This window comes from Anolis carolinensis, chromosome 5, assembly GCF_035594765.1.
Source record: "Anolis carolinensis isolate JA03-04 chromosome 5, rAnoCar3.1.pri, whole genome shotgun sequence".
NCBI classification, from domain to species: Eukaryota; Metazoa; Chordata; class Lepidosauria; order Squamata; family Dactyloidae; genus Anolis; species Anolis carolinensis.
In genome coordinates, this window is record NC_085845.1 from 31,137,944 (window position 1) to 31,156,493 (window position 18,550).

Below are 18,550 nucleotides of genomic sequence, written 5' to 3' on the forward strand. Positions count from 1 at the left end.
TTCACCTTCTCTCTTGGAAGACTGCCTTTCTAGTTGCCATCACCTCCGCGCGCAGACCGTCGGAGTTGGCTGCCCTTTGGGTGGACAAGCCCTACCTCCGTTTCCACCACGACAGGGCCGTTCTTCGCCTGGACATCACCTTCCTGCCTAAGGTGGTCTCCGCCTTCCACCTTAACCAGGATATCATACTTCCTGCTTTCTTTACTAACCCTTCTTCTGCCTTGGAACGGAAACTTCATCTCCTGGATGTCAGAAGAGCTCTCCTCTCCTACAGAGACAGAACTAAGGACATACATAAGTCGCCTAGACTCTTTGTGGCTTATGCTACCCATAAGCTGGGCGAATCACTTTCTTCTCAAAGACCTTCACACTGGATTGCTCAGGCTATTGAACTGGCCTACCAGCTGGCTAAACACCCGCCGCCCCCTTCGATCCACCCTAGATCAACAAGGGGTCTTTCTACTTCTACTGCCTTCCTGCGGGGCATCCCTCTCGACTCCATCTGTCGAGCGGCTATCTGGTCTACCCCATCCACCTTTGTTTCACACTACAGGATGGACTCAAAGAACCTCAGGGACTCGGCCTTCGCCAGGTCCATCCTTTCCTCCTGCCTTTCCTAACGTTCCTTGCTTTACTCAAAGCCAGTTTTGTTGCCTTCTTTCCAAATTCATTTATGTCACTCAAGGTGTATTGACATGATATGTTGGTTGTTTTTCAATCTAGTGCTTGTGTACTATATTTACCCATTACACTTTGTTATGTTTCTCTCTCAACTGCCTGATTACTGCTGGAATGGCACCTTACTTCTCTCGAGGCTGTGTTTTTTTCCTCGATACTTCTACCTCCCAGTACCTGCGTTCAGGGAAACTTATTGTACTTGCCTCTGTCATTCCTACTATGACTATTGCTTCCTGTTGACATGCAATGCTGTGATTGCCTTACATTCTGAATCCTAATGGCTAGAATCTGTTCTGCACTGTATGTTGTTGCGTTTTTTACCATTGCACTTGCCTTTGCACCTTGTGCTTAAATAAAGGTGTTGTTTGGACATTCAACTCGTTGTCGGGTTTGCTATGTCCCACCTACCTATACCTCAGCTTACTAGTCTCCATTAGTGTGCATTCACAGAGTACACGAAGAAAAAGGACAGGTTGCTTACCTGTAACCGTGTTTCTTCGAGTGTACTCTGTGAATTCACACAATCCCGCCCTTCCTTCCCCACGTGCAAACCTCTCCCTTTCTCATCGCCTTTGCGGCGTAGGAACTGGGGAGTGAGCGTGGAGGGCGCCTCTTATACCCTCTGGGGAGAGGGGCGGGGTTACCGCCAAATTTCAAACTTTAGCTTGGAAGAGTATCCGTTGGAGCCTGCGCAGGTGCAGTCTTTCCATTAGTGTGAATTCACAGAGTACACTCGAAGAAACACGGTTACAGGTAAGCAATCTGTCCTTTCAAAACATCGTGCTAAATTCGTAAATAAAGTATTTACTACATAGCATTACTGCATATAGAACTACTTTTTCTGTCAAATTTGTTGTATAACATGATGTTTTGGTGCTTAATTTGTAAAATCATAACCTAATTTGATGTTTAATAGGCTTTTCCTTAATCCCTCCTTATTATCCAACATATTCACTTATCCAATGTTCTGCCGGCCAGTTTATGTTGGATAAGTGAGAATCTATTGTATAACAACATAACATGTCTCCTATATCATCAATGGGAGCATCCACCCCCCAAGATCTAACTGCCATTTTAGACCAGAATGAAGAAGGAGGGGCCAGGAAGACATCTTTCCATCATGTCTCCTATATCATCAAATGGGAGCACCCCCCCCCCCCCCCCACAAAGTCTAACTGCCATTCTTGACCAGAATGAAGAAGAAGGGGCAGGAAGACATCTTTCCACCATGTCTCCTGTATTAATTTAACAATATTATAACATATAAATCTCATATTATACTATACTAATATTAGAATATATTGTATATACATATAATATTGATAATACATTATTATTGTATATTTATATTACATGCAATATTACTAATAATATTGCAATATAGTCGTATAGTACAATATAATAATATATAATGCTTATCTAGTGCTTATATTGTGCTATACTAATAATATAATTTATTGTATGTATATATAACTTGTAAGCCACCCTGAGTCCCCTTCGGGGTGAAAAGGGCAGGATATAAATGTCGCTAATAAATAAATAAATAAATAATAAACATATTCAAGAAGAAATACAAGGAAAGATTTAAGTACAATGTTCAAAATAAGAAAAAGTATTATATCAAAGTATTCGTTGATTTAATGGTGGACAATTTTGTCCTTTAAAATATGAGTGCCATCTTTTCTTTTCTTTTTTTTTTAGTAAATTAAAGGATTTTTTGCAAATTGAAAGTTAAAAGAGGGATATGGAAAAAAAAATGATTTTGAAGATGTATGGGGCAAATTTATTGAGAAAGGACTTCAAAAAGGGGATGGAGGGCTACCGCCTCAGGAAGAAATGAGATTTTGGTTAGACAATACATAAGAAGTGGCTCGGGGTGGGAGGGGGGGATACACAGTGGTGAAGAAATATAGATGGACAAATGTTAACATTGTAGTGGATATAAATCAACAATAGATATAAAAAAATGATGCAAGTATTGCATGATACATTATATATCTGCTATGTGATAAAAGTAATTATTGTATGAAAATTTTTAAAATCAATAAAAACTATTTAAAAATATGAATGCCATTTTATGTTCAGTTTCACACATGAATTGATAGAAGATAATTTTGTTTAGAACTGTAAAATATACACATTTTTTTCAGCATCTGTATAGTGGGCATATTTTTGTCTTCTGAATTAAAAAGTTCATGTCTGAAACCAATCATATTTATATTCTAACAGACATTGATATGAGACAACTGGAAATGTTTTGATAACAGTAATATTATATGTTAAACTCTAATTTCTTTGAAATTTTTGCTATTGTTCTCTTTTTCTTTTAGGTGGAGTAACACCTGCTCAGTGGGAAGACATTACAGGAACAACACCATTAACATTTGTCAATGAATGTGTTTCCTTCACCACAAATGTGTCTGCCAGGTACCACATTTATAAACATATATTTTAATGTTTCCACACAATGGATCTTTTATATGTATGATCCACTGACTAGCTTAAAGTCCATTAAGTTAAGTGGCGAAAGTATAAGGATGTCATACCTTTGTTACCATGTTCATGTCATATCCAATCACAAACATCTCACTTAACTCACAGGGCTGGGTCCAGATGTCGCCACATGCCACTGTGCTGGTATAAGGGCATGTCCGTGATCTCTCCTTCTCGTGACAGCTGTTTTAGTCCCTGAAAATGGTGCACAAAAATTGGGGAGTGGGACCACAATACATATGAGAAAATTAGTTCAGGTCTACTGTAAAGCCTGTTTCAAACCCAATGAAGAATCTGTACATAAAATTACTTCTGTTAATTTTTTGGGACATTGTCTGAGAGATCCTGGGAGTTGTAGTCAAAAACGTAGATTTTCCAAGCTGTGTTTTAAAAGTTTTGCCATTAAGTATTTCTATCAACTAGTATACAAAATATTTGAAATCAGTATTTTTATGTGATTCTGGACTTCTTTTAAAATTTCTGATCTGTTTTCCCCTTATTTGATCTTAGTTTATAATTATTTTAACTGTTTATGTAATTACAGGTTTTGGTTGATAGACTGTCGACAAATGCATGAATCTGTTACCTTTGCATCTCAAGTTTATAGAGAGATCATCTGTGTTCCCTACATGGCCAAATTTGTAGTATTTGCCAAATCTCAAGATCCCATAGAAGCCCGACTAAGATGCTTTTGCATGACAGATGATAAGGTTGATAAAACTCTAGAACAACAAGAAAACTTTTCTGAAGTTGCTCGAAGCCGGGATGTAGAGGTGCGGTATAAGGACATACATCATCAATTCTTCATTAAATTATATATGTTTAAAACCAGTTTCTACTTCCTTTTTAGATTCAGAAATGAGGAGCACAATGAAGGACAAAATTAACTATTTTTAAGTCTTAGGTGCAAAATAGGCAATGTAGTAAATGCATAATCATACTTGTATAGATTATATGTTTAAATGTATTCTGTTTCCTGAGAAAATGGGAATCCTCAAATTATTAATCCAAATTAAAACTATTGCACAAAATTTAAGCCTGTTCTGTTTTCTGAATTGGACCACTATCCTAAAACATTTTCTGAGAGTGTAATCATTTTATTATAATGCTGAGTGGCATGTATAATATCAATATTATATCAATTTCAATTACCCACTAGAAATATCAATATTTATTCAGGATTCACCAACTATCTAGATGCACGTCTAGTGATCTTTTACATTCACACTCAGGATTGATAATGTGTTTCATGCAGCACTTCTGCTGTGTTTTTTAAGTGTTTAGCTTTTCTGCCCTTCATAGTTTGCAATTTTTTTCTGATTGAATGCAATGTTTTTCAAGGCACAGACGTGCTCTTAAGAGACTCTACAGATTTTGGTCATGGGAAGAGGAACTGTTCCTTACAAAATAGTCAGGTTTTGGCTATTGTGTAGTTTCCATGAAAAGCTGTGCAGACAAAAACATTGCCTGCAACATGCACAAAGAGTGTGTTGTAAGGGATACCAGTTAGCCAACTTCCACATCCACTAGTTTCTGATTGATCAAAGCCTCAAGTTTTTCCTGTATCCAGAACAATTTTTCTTGTAATCAAACAATGGCCCTTTCTTAATTTTACTGTTATAAAATGTTCTACGTTATCTGATATAGAATAAGATTATTTAATCCCCAAAAGAATATTGTTCAGACCCTTAATAGCCCCATGTTTAAAATTAGACTGAAATGAATAAGTACAAATGTAAAATTGCACAAGTTCAGAAAAGTTATAATTACAATTTAAAATTAAATATTAGCAGAGTACACCAATAGTATTATAATGCTGAAGTAAGTCCATTCTATGAATTAAATAACGTTATAAGGAATTCTAGCTTGGTCAACACAAACAATTATAAGAATGTGACCATTAATTTTGTTGTTTATGTTCATTATTAATTATATACAGGTCCTAGAAGGAAAACCCATCTTTGTGGATTGTTTTGGAAATCTAGTGCCATTAATAAAGAGTGGCCAACACCACATATTCAGTTTTTATGCCTTCAAAGAAAATAGACTACCATTGTTTGTCAAGGTAATATATTGGAGTGTGTATTGGGACTTGGCCTTTACTCTTGGGTGGCCATTGAAAACATCGACCATTTTGCAGCAGGAATAATGTTTTGGAGACACCATCTAAAAAAAGCTAGGTTCATAGTGTAGTAGACCATGGTGACAAATGTCCATGGATTAGATGCTGCATCCATGGTACCATGAATGCCATGAAGTAGAACTGACATTCCTTGTTTGTATATAGACTGGTGGCATGTTTGAGAGGATATTGGAATATTTTCAAAACCTATGTCTTTAGGTTCCAAAAATCCGAGAAGTATGCATTAAACTTTACTGCTGTTCCTTATCATAATGCTGACTCTCCTCCTAACATCCATACATTGAAGCCCCATTGGGGCAGGTGGGGGGCACTATTACACAACAACAAACCACATGTTCACTTTTTTATTTTTCATATATACAGCTACAACCAACAGCACGGATTGAAAGAAATGCATTCCAAGGTCATTAATGGTGATATGCAAATTACTCTTTTTCCATTCTGTGGATATTCTGGCTGGCTAAATGCTCTTTTCTGTGTCACTATCTGCTGGATGGACAAATTGAATACTTTCTTTCTACTTAGAGATTTTCTGCACCTTTTTCAGATTATTTCATTTTCAGTGCAAATAACTATGATGGCACAGCAATAAAGTTCAAGCCATTGACATCTACCTAGCTTTTATGTAAACTTCAGAGGCAAATAATCACATGTAATTTGATCCATTGATCTAGAACACAAATTCAGATTTTAAACTACAATTGTTTAATGTAATTATATTTAGTTCGTATGCATTTATTTTTAGTCACTTTTGCCTCACTCTGTCAAAATTGTGTGTAGCAGAGACATTCTATTTGTAAACTATCTTAATGACAAAATGAGCACCAAATAATTGTTTCCTTAAAAATGGCTTCTATGTAATATTGAATGGTGTATATATATGGTATGATAAACGGTATAGCCTCATGCTTCTTGCAGCGAGAAGAAAGTGAATTCAAATGTAGAATTACAAATATCTAAATGAAGAAACTTTCTGTTTATTAGAATTCTAATCGGATAAAGACTGTCTTTACATTACTCAGTGAAGCAGTTTATTTGGAGGTCCAGGAACTATCAGCTACAATTGATTTCAGGCTTTTTAAAATCCACTTGAAGTTTCTAGTAAGACTATCATATCTCTAGATAAATATGACTTTATTTTAGATCTGTGGTTATCTGAGTAGTTTATATACACTTTATATAATAGTTTAAATATAGTTTAAAACTCTTAGAGATACTGTACAGAGTATGAGAATCTTTTCATCTCCTTTTGATGTATTAATAAACTAGGACTTAAAAGTGCTTGCATTTTTCTGCACTAGGTTCGAGACTCAACTCAAGAACCTTGTGGACGCTTGTCATTCATGAAGGAACCCAAATCATCAAGGGGCTTAGTGCATCAAGCCATTTGCAATCTGAATATCACACTACCAGTTTACACAAAGGTATTTCACAATACAAAGACACAATGTTTGTTCATTTATTGAACAGATATCTCAAAGTATGAGAGGGCTGTTCTTTATTCCACCACAACTTGTAATCTATTTGCCACATTATTATCTATAGATATATTTGGGTGTCATGGTCTATGTGCAATTTTTATTTTTACATAGAGTGTATAAATTAGAATAGTATATTTTCCAATGGTTCTTGATTTCTCCTGAGGACACAGAATTAATCAAAAGTCTTGTATTCATTAATCATAGTTTGGTATTCAGTCATATCCTGAATAATATTTAATACTATGCCAATGTGATGTCATAATTTTAGTGGTGGACTAGGATTCTGAGAGACCATGGTGAAGGCAATACGAGATGCTCAGAATAAATCCTCTGAAGAAAACCCTCTGATAGGGTCAGCATATTTCAGAGATGCCTTCAAGGCATATAACAACCATCTAATAATAAGAGTTATATATCTCAACAGCCAAGGTTGGAAGACCGAGCTCCCATGATACTTCAACCACAATTTTGGTGTGTTACATCCACTCTTTTGGGCAGGGAATATGTATATCACAAAGTAACTTCAATATCTTGGTTTTCTTACACAACCTTCTTTTGCTCCCACATACTGATCTGTAATCATTCCATTTTGAACATTCTATTCCATTAATCCATCAGTGAAGCAATAAGATACATTTCAAAGACATTCAGGCTTGGTAAAAAATGCTCTAGATTCTTTAATAGCTAATAGCAATCTTCAAAATGCTAAGATTTGCCAAAAAAAACCCCTCTTCCTTAAAAAAATTCTAAGCTCCTAACTTTTCTAAACTGCACTGACTCTCATGTTCCCTTTCCCCCCTTCTTTGGGAAAAGTTCTTGACAACTGAATGTGACCAGAAATCATTCTTGTCCTATAACTGTATCCTCTTTTTCTTTGCTCTGTTTTTCCCTTTTCTTGCACGGCATATTTGGTTTAAAAGGAATCTGAATCAGATCAAGAACAGGAAGAAGAGGTAATTCTTCTAATACCTTAGTATTCTGTGAAATGACTGTGATGATGGGCTAAACAGCCATGCATATATAGAGAGAGGTTCAGCAATCTTCTGCTACTCATTTGATCATACAACACTAAAGAGAAATTCCAAAGTGCCATGAGTCGTTTTTACGGTGATTAGGTGGGATGTAGAAAAAGGCACAGTGTACATGCTCCTTTGAATGTATTTACTTTTCTTTGCATTTCTTAAATTAGGAATCTTGGCCACTGGCTGTGAGAAGTCTTCATTTGTCATAAATGAACATTAAAATGATTGTACCATTTTTGGATGCTAACAAAATAATAGCATTATGAGAGATGACAAACTAGCTGGTCTCATTCTGGTGCTAAACTAATTGTGGTTTAGCAAATGTACAACTCACAGGCCCTGGGCTGTTCTAGACCCCCCCCCCCCTTTCTGCTCATCACCATTAAACTGGCCACCACAAACTGCACTGGTGAAAGCATTACTGCTTCAAGTGAGCAGTACAACATAAAATAACAGTGTGATAGAACAGGGCTCCATCTTACTGGAGTACACACTGCCATTCTTCTTTCCAAGTATTTCTCAGATTTGGTGGTAGCTCCATAATGACAGCCATAGTGACAGCAATGTTGGAAAAAGGATAGGGCTAGCCTTTATTGTCTTCTCCCCCACCACTTTTAGTGTTATGTGAAAGAGCCTTGAATTTTCATGTTTCCAGATTCCTCTTAGAATGGTAGCTGTCACCTCTGGTTTTAACTAACTATAGTTTAACTTTGTGTCAGAATCCTAATAAATGATGGTTAATCTTGATTGAAGTAATGGTACAAGCCAACTGCAAATGATGTTTTTAAGGTGGAATTGTTTCAGTAAACAATGCTTAAGATTAACTATAGTTTAGGTTCCAGTCATAATGTTAAAATGAAATTAAGCAACACTAAAAAGAAAAGATTCTTCTCAGCTATGGGAGGATGAAGAACACGGGACTCATTCTCATAACACAACATCAGAGGCACACAAAGGGCAGGCTGAGAAATACATGCCACCTCCAAGGACAGAGACACCCTAAGACACCTTGGGGCAGATTTTTGTAAGCATAAAAAGATGTTTTATACTCTTCTTTTCCATGTTGACCAATTCTCCATGTCAGTTTAAGTGGTACTATTTTGAATTTTAACTTTCAGCATAAGTGTAATAAATTTACAAATTATTGGTTATATTTTCTAATAATAATGACAAAATATATAGTACCTACTACCCAGGTTCACACATTTAAAACCATTGATAATTGCATCTCAGTTCCTTTGGTTTTAACACTCAATCAAGCTGTTAACTTAAATGATCTAAGTATGTTTAGAACTAGACCAATGGTTCTCAACCTGAGGTCCCCAGATGTTTTTGGCCTACAACTCCCAGAAGTCCCAGCCAGTTTACCAGCTGTTAGAATTTCTGGGAGATGAAGGCCCAAAACATCTGGGGAGTCCAGGTTGAGAACCACTGAACTAGACTGTGGTTTTCATTAGCACATGACAGCAGTACACTGAATCAGCCTTAACTTGACTTATTTATTTATTTATCATGTCAGAAGCCAATTGAGAAGATAGCTATAATGTACAATGTATAAAAAAACTACAAAGTTAAAAACTTAGCATTATGTTAAATGTCCTTTAGCATAACATAGCAAATGTTTCTGGTAATAAGTCCCAGTAGTTATTTTTACTTAGGGATGCTATAACTGTTTTACTGTGTGTTCTCTTTCAGACTGAGATGTCATCAGAAAAACGTAAGATTTTAACAAAAAATTATAATAATGTATACAAAAGTTTTCTAATGATAAAGTTAAGCATGCGATAGACCAAAATCTCTAAATAATACTCAAGTTGTAAAACAGAGAAATGGAATAATATGCTTTTAGAGAGAAACTGTTTTAATTATTTAACTTGTTACTAATAACTGACCTTAAAGTACTAAGACAGTTCATCTAAGCGTTCCCCTTTCTTTTGACATCCCTTGATTACCCTGCTATTGCTATTAGGCTTGTATAAAATCCCCATATTGTGTTTTCTTTAGTTTTCTTTATGTATGTCTGTTGACATAAAACCATTGCATTTTACAAATCAATTACAGTATCACCGTTAAAAAATAAAACTTCCTAAAGTACTTACTAAAACTCTACATGCAATATGCATGAGTGTGTATATGAAAGTGATACTGTGTTAAGTAACAAAGATCCATACCTTAATTTCAACCCTCAAGTACTCTGGTGAAGTATTTCAGGAATCCATGTTCATTTCTCAATTTTTGTCTAGAAAATAATTATGTTTTCAATGGGTAGTGAAGCAGAGTAAGTGAACAGAGCCTATGCCATTCTGGGGCCTTCTAGCTATAAAAAATATTAAATACTTTGTAAAATCTAAAATATTTTAAAACTAGAAACCTGATATATTGCCAACAGAAAAGAACCAATACTTCACCATAGTATATAACTCATGATTTTTATGGTTTTTCCATTTACAATCATCTGGTTTTTTGTTTTGTTTTTAATGTAAGGATACTTACCCTGCAATGTATGCAACAGCTTTGCTTTGCATGGAAATAACTTGGTTTACATATATATTGTGTGTATGTTTGTGTTTGTGAGCGGACATACCTTGTGTGAAGATATTTGGTTGTCATTCATTACACTTTCCCCTGAATTCTCTGTTGAGACAATCACTGTTTAAATTTAACCTCCCAGTTGTCCTTCCATTATTCTTATTATTCTTATTAATCATTAATTATTATTACTTTCCCTTGATTTATTCCTTATTTGTTTGAATAATGAGGTTGTTCCAAGGAAAGGACCATGCCTCTTGAAATAAAGTCTGTTTGTCTGTACCATCATTTGGATGTTAGAATCCCCTTAGATGAAATGCCGGTTTGCAGCTACCTCAGATATCAATGTATTTCACTTATTATGGAGTACTGCGTAGTTCAATGTAAATACTTACATATTTGCTCATTAAACAAAACTTTTCATCTCTAAATCTAATTACGGTTCTGAAGTTTGCTACCACTGGCTTTCTCTTTGAGGAGATCAGCTGTCAAGCAACTACAGTCTTTCCCTCTTCCTTCCCTTTGTTCTCTGTTTTTATTTGGACATTGATCTGTAACATCTGAACAATCTTGAGATGCCTTTCTTTGTGTAAAATCCACTATTTCTTTCCTCCTCCCCCCCTTCACCTTTGTTTTTATGGTGTCCTTGGTTTATAAAAGCTTTGGTGTTGTATGTGTGGGTGTGCTGTACTGCAGAAATTAAGCAAGTTATTTCCAGCCCACTTTTCCTTTTCAGTTTTTCCCTGTTTGCTTTGCTTTGCTTTTTTTTCTTCACCCTCAGATTTGTGGGTCCACCATACCCAGACCATTTTGTTGACCCTCCTACTGCTGTCAAAGACAGTCATTACAGTCCTGATTACGTTTTTTGAATCTATTTTTGATTTCCATTTATTTTTTCCCTGTTTGCATCAAAGATGATGATGAAACAGAATCTACAGAAACATCTATCCTGAAAAGTCACCTTGTCAATGAAGTTCCTGTCCTAGCCAGTCCAGACTTGCTATCTGAAGTCTCTGAGATGAAACAAGATTTAATTAAAATGACTGCCATCCTGACAACAGACTTATCTGAAAAGCCAGGCTCCATTAAGGTGAAAGATTTTGCCAAAGCTGCTGACGAAGAACCTGGAGAGCCCTTTGAGATTGTGGAAAGAGTGAAAGAGGACTTAGAAAAAGTAAATGAAATTCTGAGAAGTGGAAGCTGTCCGAAAGAAAAACCAGTTCTTCAGAGATCCAACTCAGGAAGAGAACTGGTAGAAGAAGAATGGGTTATTTTAAGCGATGAAGAAATTGAAGAAGCCAAGCAGAATGTTCCTTTAGAAGTTGCTGAGCCACTTTGTACAGAAATGAGAATAGGAAAAGGAAAAACAGAGAAAGGAACAAAAGATGCTACTGGAATGGTAGATTACCTCAGTGATGATCTAAAAGCTTTTGTGTCTTTGAATGAAGTGCATCCAAAGACAATTCAGGAAGACATAGTAGGAGAAAAATGTGAAGTTGTTATTTTAAACAGAGGTTCTGAACCAGGTAAGGGAGACCAAGAGAAACAAAGGCAGCACAAACCTACCTTGGAAATTAAAAAGACTGTTAGGAAAAAATTAAAATATAAGCCAAAGGCAAATGATGAAGAAGACCAAGCAAAAGAAAAACATTCAGGGCTAACTAAATTCAGCTCTGAAGAGTCATTAGATGAAGAGTCAGGCTTAGCCCCTGCACAACCTGCCAAGGCAACTGCTGTGTCTCCTGTTGTAGAAGAAATTCCTATTGGTTTTATCAAAGATAAAGTGAAAGCGTTTCAGAAGCGAGTAGAAGATGAGCAGAAAGGACGTTCAAAATTGCCTGTCAGGGCCCCAGGAAAAGAAGGGACAACTGAGAAGTCTGTTACAAAGCCTTCACAAACAAAGAAAATCATTTACAAAACAAAGAGTCCAGCTTGTCCCCCTGCTTCAAAGTCTGCAGCTTATCCCCTTGCCTCAAAGACTCCAGCTTCTCTGTCTTCATCAAAGACTCCAGCTTCTCCCTCTCCATCGAAACTCTCATCTCCCTCTGCTAAGAAGCCAGCTGTTTCTCCCACTTCTAAGAAGCCCCCTGTTTCTCCCACTACTAAGAAGCCAGCTGTTTCTCCCACTTCTAAGAAGCCCCCTGTTTCTCCCACTACTAAGAAGCCTGCTGTTTCTCCCACTACTAAGAAGCCTGCTGTTTCCCCAACAACTAAGAAGCCTCCTATATCACCGTCTTCCAAAACAGAAAGACTCGAAGAGACTATGTCTGTTCGTGAACTGATGAAAGCATTCCAGGCAGGTCAAGACCCCTCAAAGCATAAGGCTGGACTTTTTGAGCATAAGCCTATCAAGCAAAAACAGCAAGCTGCTGACAAGGAGCCAGCTAAGAAAGGTACTGCTCAGGCAGAAAGTGAAAAGAAGCAGGCCCTTACACAAAAAGAGACCCCCAAAAAAGACAGCCCCAAAAGTAAACGGGGTCAGGAACCTCAGGCAGAGACAGGTTTGCAATTGAAAAAGGAAACAAAGAATATACCTCTGAAGAAAGGTTTAGCCACACAGCAGGCAAAACAGCAGAGTAGCAAAACCACAGGAAAAAAATCCCCAGTTGTTGATGAAAGTTCTAAGGCTGTAGCCCTGGTCGTTGATGACCAAGGGGACCCTGACCTCCAGATCAGTCCAGACAGAAAGACATCAACAGATTTTTCGGAAGTCATAAAAGAAGAGCTTGAGGACAATGACAAATACCAACAGTTCCGGAACATTTCAATTACCGAGGAAGGTGAGCTTCACTTAGATCAAGTTCTGACCAGTCCATTCAATGTTACATTTACATCAGAATATGTGAAAGATGGGTTTTTGCCCACTCTCTCCTTGCAAAGTGGTGCTTTGGATGGCAGCTCAGAAAGCCTTAAACATGAAGGTATAGCCGATTCTCCAATTGGTAGCCTGCTTGGCGGAACCCCTCAGAACAGCTCTGAGGAAAGTTACAAGCATGAGGGCTTGGCTGAAACACCAGAAACAAGCCCCGAGAGCCTCTTATTTTCACTAAAGAAATCAGACATTGCTGACCAGATGGAAGAAGCAGAACTAGCCAGTGCAGTACAGCGAAAAGCAGAGACACATTCACCAAAGGGACTTTCTCCAAATGAAAGTGAAAAGACTGTTGCTGACCAAGAACTAAAAGCTGTCACAGAGATTTCAGAGTTCCAATCCCACCATTTATCAGAAGAACAAGTTACAACCTCCAAAGAGGAGATAGGGAAGTGTATTGATTCTAGCTCAACTTCAGTTAGTAAAGATGTTATCAGGGATGAGTTATCTGTGGCTGCTGATAAAGGACATTTAACTGAATTATCAGAAATACATATTTCTTCTTTAGAGAAAGATGAGGGTGCATCCTTGGAGCACCATGCCATTAGTAAAGGACTGGAACTTTCACTTCCTATCAATGACAGTGAAGGTCTTAGTCCAGTTGCAGATGAATCCATAGCTATAAGCCATAAAGATTCTCTGGAAGCAAGCCCAGTGCTGGAAGACAATTCCTCACGTAAGACTCCTGACTCACTTGAACCTAGTCCTACCAAAGAATCCCCCTGCCATGATTCCCTTGAAAGCAGCCCTGTAGAAGAGAGAATAAAGACTGGCATGCTTCCAGGGCCTGGTCCAATTCAGAGTATCCTTGCCAAAGCAGAGAATTTCCCAGAACTCACACCTATGAGATCAAGACTGTTACGTGACCCTGATGGGAGTGCTGAAGATGATAGCTTAGAACAAACATCACTTATGGAAAGTTCAGGAAAAAGCCCTCTTTCACCTGAGACTCCAAGCTCTGAGGAAATTAGTTATGAAATCACACCCAAATTGACTGATTCACATGTGTTATCAAATATACCCAAGTCGGCTGTGATTCCTGAAGTTAATGAAGAGCCAGAAGATGATCCAGAAGGTGAGCCAAAAAAAAGGTTCACACCAGAAGAAGAGATGTTTAAGATGGTGACTAAAGTTAAAATGTTTGATGAGCTGGAACAGGAAGCAAAACAGAAGAGAGACTATAAAAAGGATTCCAAACAAGATGACGTTGCTTCAGCTTCCGATCTGGAAGCTACTCCTGAAGTTGAAATTGCACCCTCAAGTAATACAGAGGACAGTTCTATACCTACTGTAGTGACTTCTGCAGTTGATACTAGAAAGTCATCTTCCTCTTCTGAAAGTGAGCCTGAATTAACAAAGCTGAAAAAAGAAGCTGACTCTGGGCTGTTAATGGAGCCTCTGATTAGAGTGCAGCCTCCATCACCTCATCTTTGCAATATGGATTCCAGTTCTAGTCCTGAAGAAACAGGCTTTCAGCCTATTGAATCTAAACAGCATGCATTCAGTACTGAAGAGGATAATACAGAATCAGATAAGCCAACAGAAGAAACGAAAATGTCTGGTGATACATCACTTGCCTCAGATGCTAGTATCATAGCACAAGCCAGCGAATCCAAGTGCTACAGCACAGATGAGAGTGATACAGTTAGTCCAAATGGCCCTGTGATGCCTCCTGAGGAGTCTTTCTATCATTCTATTGGTGATGGTGCTCTAAAGGAAGCTGAGTCATATGAAACCTCAGTGACATCACATCACCACGATGACTCTGAAAAAGATTTTACAGCAACTGAGGATGTGCCACACAGAGGCCCATTTCTTGCAGGAACAACAGAGGTTTCCTGTCAGCCTGGTACCTCTCATTGCTGTACACCCCAAAATTATGAATTGGCTACCTTTGTTTCACCTGATCACTCTCCTCTAGGATGTGATATGGCTGGAACTGATAATGATTTTGAGATGGCACAAAGGGATTGTTGTAGTCCAGAGCACTCCAAAGAATATTCATCTCTAATAACTCAAAAAGGGGAATGTGAAGATAATGTAGAAAACAATGCTGAAAGTAGTTATCTGCCTATAACAAGCCCTTATGAAAATGTTCCTTCACAACATTTTTTTACTAATACTCAAATTAGAACAGAAATGGATCTAAGGACAACATCAGACCCATCATCTAGAGGTGATCATTATGGTGAAACAGAAAATACCTTGAAAAAATCCATGTATAGATCAGAATCACCAGGTTCTGGGGATCAGACATCAGGGGAAATCTATATGGAGATAGAATCTAAACAGGTGGACATCTTTCATAAAATACCATCTCCAACACCTACAAGATCAAACCCTGCATCCCTTGACGATGAGGCTCTACAAGATATCAGGGATGAAGCTGAGAAAATAATAAACCAAGTAATTATAACCAGAACAGATGTGGATTCTGATAAGTGGAGTCAAATACGTGAAGATGATGATGCTTTTGATGCTCGTGTAAAAGAGGAAGAACAAAAAATCTTTGGCTTAATGGTAGATAGGCGATCACAAGGCACTACACCTGATACTACACCAGCCAGGACTCCTACAGAAGAAGGGACACCTACGAGTGAACAAAACCCTTTCCTTTTCCAGGAGGGAAAATTATTTGAAATGACAAGGAGTGGTGCCATTGACATGACCAAGAGGAATTATTCTGATGAAAACCTACACTTTTTCCAAGTGGGAGAACATTCTCAGGAAGAGGTATCATTATCTGAAGAAATGAAAGAAGCCGAAGTCCTAGAATCTTCACAGCAGGATCAAACCTCAATTCAGTCTGCATCTTCTGAACTGGGTAAAGCAGAGATGCATACAAAAGATTCACAACTGTCTGTATCTGAGGATGAGGCCAATGGCTTACCTAGCTCAAAGGGGGATATTAAATCTAGAATTCCTATTAAAATGGGTATTTCAGCATCTTCAAAATCACCAAAGAAAGAAACTGTTGCTTCTGATGTTGATTCCATTTATACACTTGACACAAGTGACATGTTAGATAGCTCCCAGGTGCCTTGCCCTTTATCACCCGAGCAGACTGTGATTGATGTGCAGTTAAATTTTTCAACAATCACTAGGTCTGTATATGCTGAACAGGATGATTCCCCAGACTCCTCTCCTGAGGAACAGAAATCTGTAATTGAAATCCCTACTGCTGACATAGAAAACGTGCCTTCTTCAGAAAGCAAATCCAAAATCCCAGTTAAGACCTGTCCCTCTACAACCCACTCATTACACCAATCAGAACCCGTATGCCTCCCTTCAGTTGACCTGGCAGACAACCTAGAAGAATCACAAGATGATCCATCCACACCAAAGTCTAAGATCCCAGTCAAAGTAGTTTTCCAAAGAGTTGAGAAAGAATGTATGTACACCGAAACATCAATTTGGAAGCCAGAGTCATCTAAATCCCTTGACATAACATGCACACTACCTATGAAACAAGACATCAGGAGCAAATCTGAATCTGATACAAGTGTCTCCATGGACCCAAAGGCTAAGCGTTCAGTCAAAGCTAGAAGTTATGTTGAGGCAGAAGCAGAGGCCAGAGAGAGGGGGAGTGATATGAACCTTGAGCTAGAATCAGACGAGCTGCCGACTGCACGACCAAAGATACTTTCTTCACGGTTACCTGTTAAGAGCAGAAGCACCTCAGCTTCCCACAGTGACGTTAGTCCCTCAAAAGAAAGTAAGGAACATTTTTTTGATCTTTACAAAAACTCCATAGAATTCTTTGAAGAGATTAGTGATGAAGCTTCCAAGTTAGTGGATAGACTTACACAGTCAGATAAAGAACAAGAATTAGTTTCAGATGATGAAAGTAGTAGTGCCCTAGAAGTTTCGGTTATTGAAAATGTGCCATCCATTGAGACCCTGCAGTCAGTTGCCGAGGACATCTTTGACACCAGGCCCATTTGGGATGAGTCTATTGAGACTCTGATTGAGCGTATTCCTGATGAAAATGTCCCTGACCATGTTGAAGGTATTTGACAGCCATTGGGATACCCTTTGCTACGCATGTCATGAATCGCAATTCTTTGCTTGATCTTTCTTTTCTTGTTTCCCCTTTGCTTCTTGTGTGTAGTTTGTCTCTCTGTGTGTCTTTTGTTTTAAAGCTTTCTGTGATTGTTAATGTGTTTTGTGTGAGTTTTGTTTGTTTTCTGATATATCAGCAATTTTATTGTCCCTGAAACAATCTCAAGATTGCACACTGCAAATGCTTATGAGAAGCATAATCATAGCAAAATAGAATTTAGTTCTAAAAAGCACACAACATTTGTTCATGTTGCTTAACACTAACAAACTTAACTGCATTATTATTTCACTTGTAGTACAGCTGACCATGCAAGTTTTAGTTTTTGATTTTTCTTCACTCTAGTTGAATCTTTTTGTCATGAAATACTTTTAACACAGAAAAAACAGGTAAGAGTACTGTAATTCTGGATATGCAGATCCATTTATCTGTGCCAAAAGCAAATGCCATTGCAATTGGGGAAAATATGTTTATTTTCTTCTTTCCTTGACATAAATTAATTAAATTATATCCTCAAGCATTGGATTATGGACTTAATTCTGTCCAGTTTAGTGAGCAAATGTTCATATCATTTCTTTAAAATTTACTAACTATAATAATGCAAAAGAGCAAAAATAACAAGATATCAAAACTGAATGTTGACATCTTTCCTAACCTTTTTATGAGATCCAAAATGAATATGTGGGAGGAAAAAAAAACTCCAACTTTGCTGGTGTCAGATTGGCTGCTGAAATTATCCATTCTTGCTGCTTTGGTGCAAATTGCCTCAAAAATCATGCTCTTGCTTTTCCATGCTTACTTTCTAAAAATTGGGAAGCTCTATCAAACATTTAAATTTAAACTTAAGGTTAAACATCACACTAAATGTTATTAAGTTAGGGAGATACACTAGCTTAGAAATGCTCTTTATTTCAGGTAGTTTGCCACAAAATACAGAAAGCAAACTAGAAAACTGAACCTGGGACCACAAGTGTGTGTGATGGCTATTTGCCGCTAATGGAAGAGGCATGGAAAATGCATTTCTTGCCCCAGCAAAATATTTCTCTCTTTGTTCTGTTTTGTTTTTGTTTCACTTTAAATGTATGGGAACATAAGAGGAGCTCCAAAATAAAATTTAGGACAGTGTTTCCATGACTCCTAACAGCTTTTTCTGCACTTGATTGAGTAGTTATTATTAATAAAATACTGAGTAGTACATCAATTTTTTCAGTGTAGCCATATTATCAGTGTAGCCTTTTGCTTCCCATTAAAGCAGGACTATTTAAACACTGG

General features: G+C 37.5%; 1 protein-coding gene across 50 annotated transcripts in view; it reads left to right on the top strand.

The window, feature by feature from the left end:
* ank2 (ankyrin 2) overlaps positions 1–18,550 on the top strand; it is a 217,994-nt gene that overhangs the window by 172,652 nt on the left and 26,792 nt on the right. For 24 of the 50 annotated variants that reach the window (XM_062981302.1, XM_062981304.1, XM_062981314.1 and 21 more), the window contains 6 exons: positions 3,009–3,105; positions 3,716–3,944; positions 5,111–5,236; positions 6,616–6,738; positions 7,716–7,748; positions 9,513–9,534. In XM_062981302.1, the coding sequence (XP_062837372.1) occupies positions 3,009–3,105; positions 3,716–3,944; positions 5,111–5,236; positions 6,616–6,738; positions 7,716–7,748; positions 9,513–9,534 (630 nt within the window). The other 26 variants (XM_062981284.1, XM_062981289.1, XM_062981278.1 and 23 more) reach the window with 5 other exon arrangements.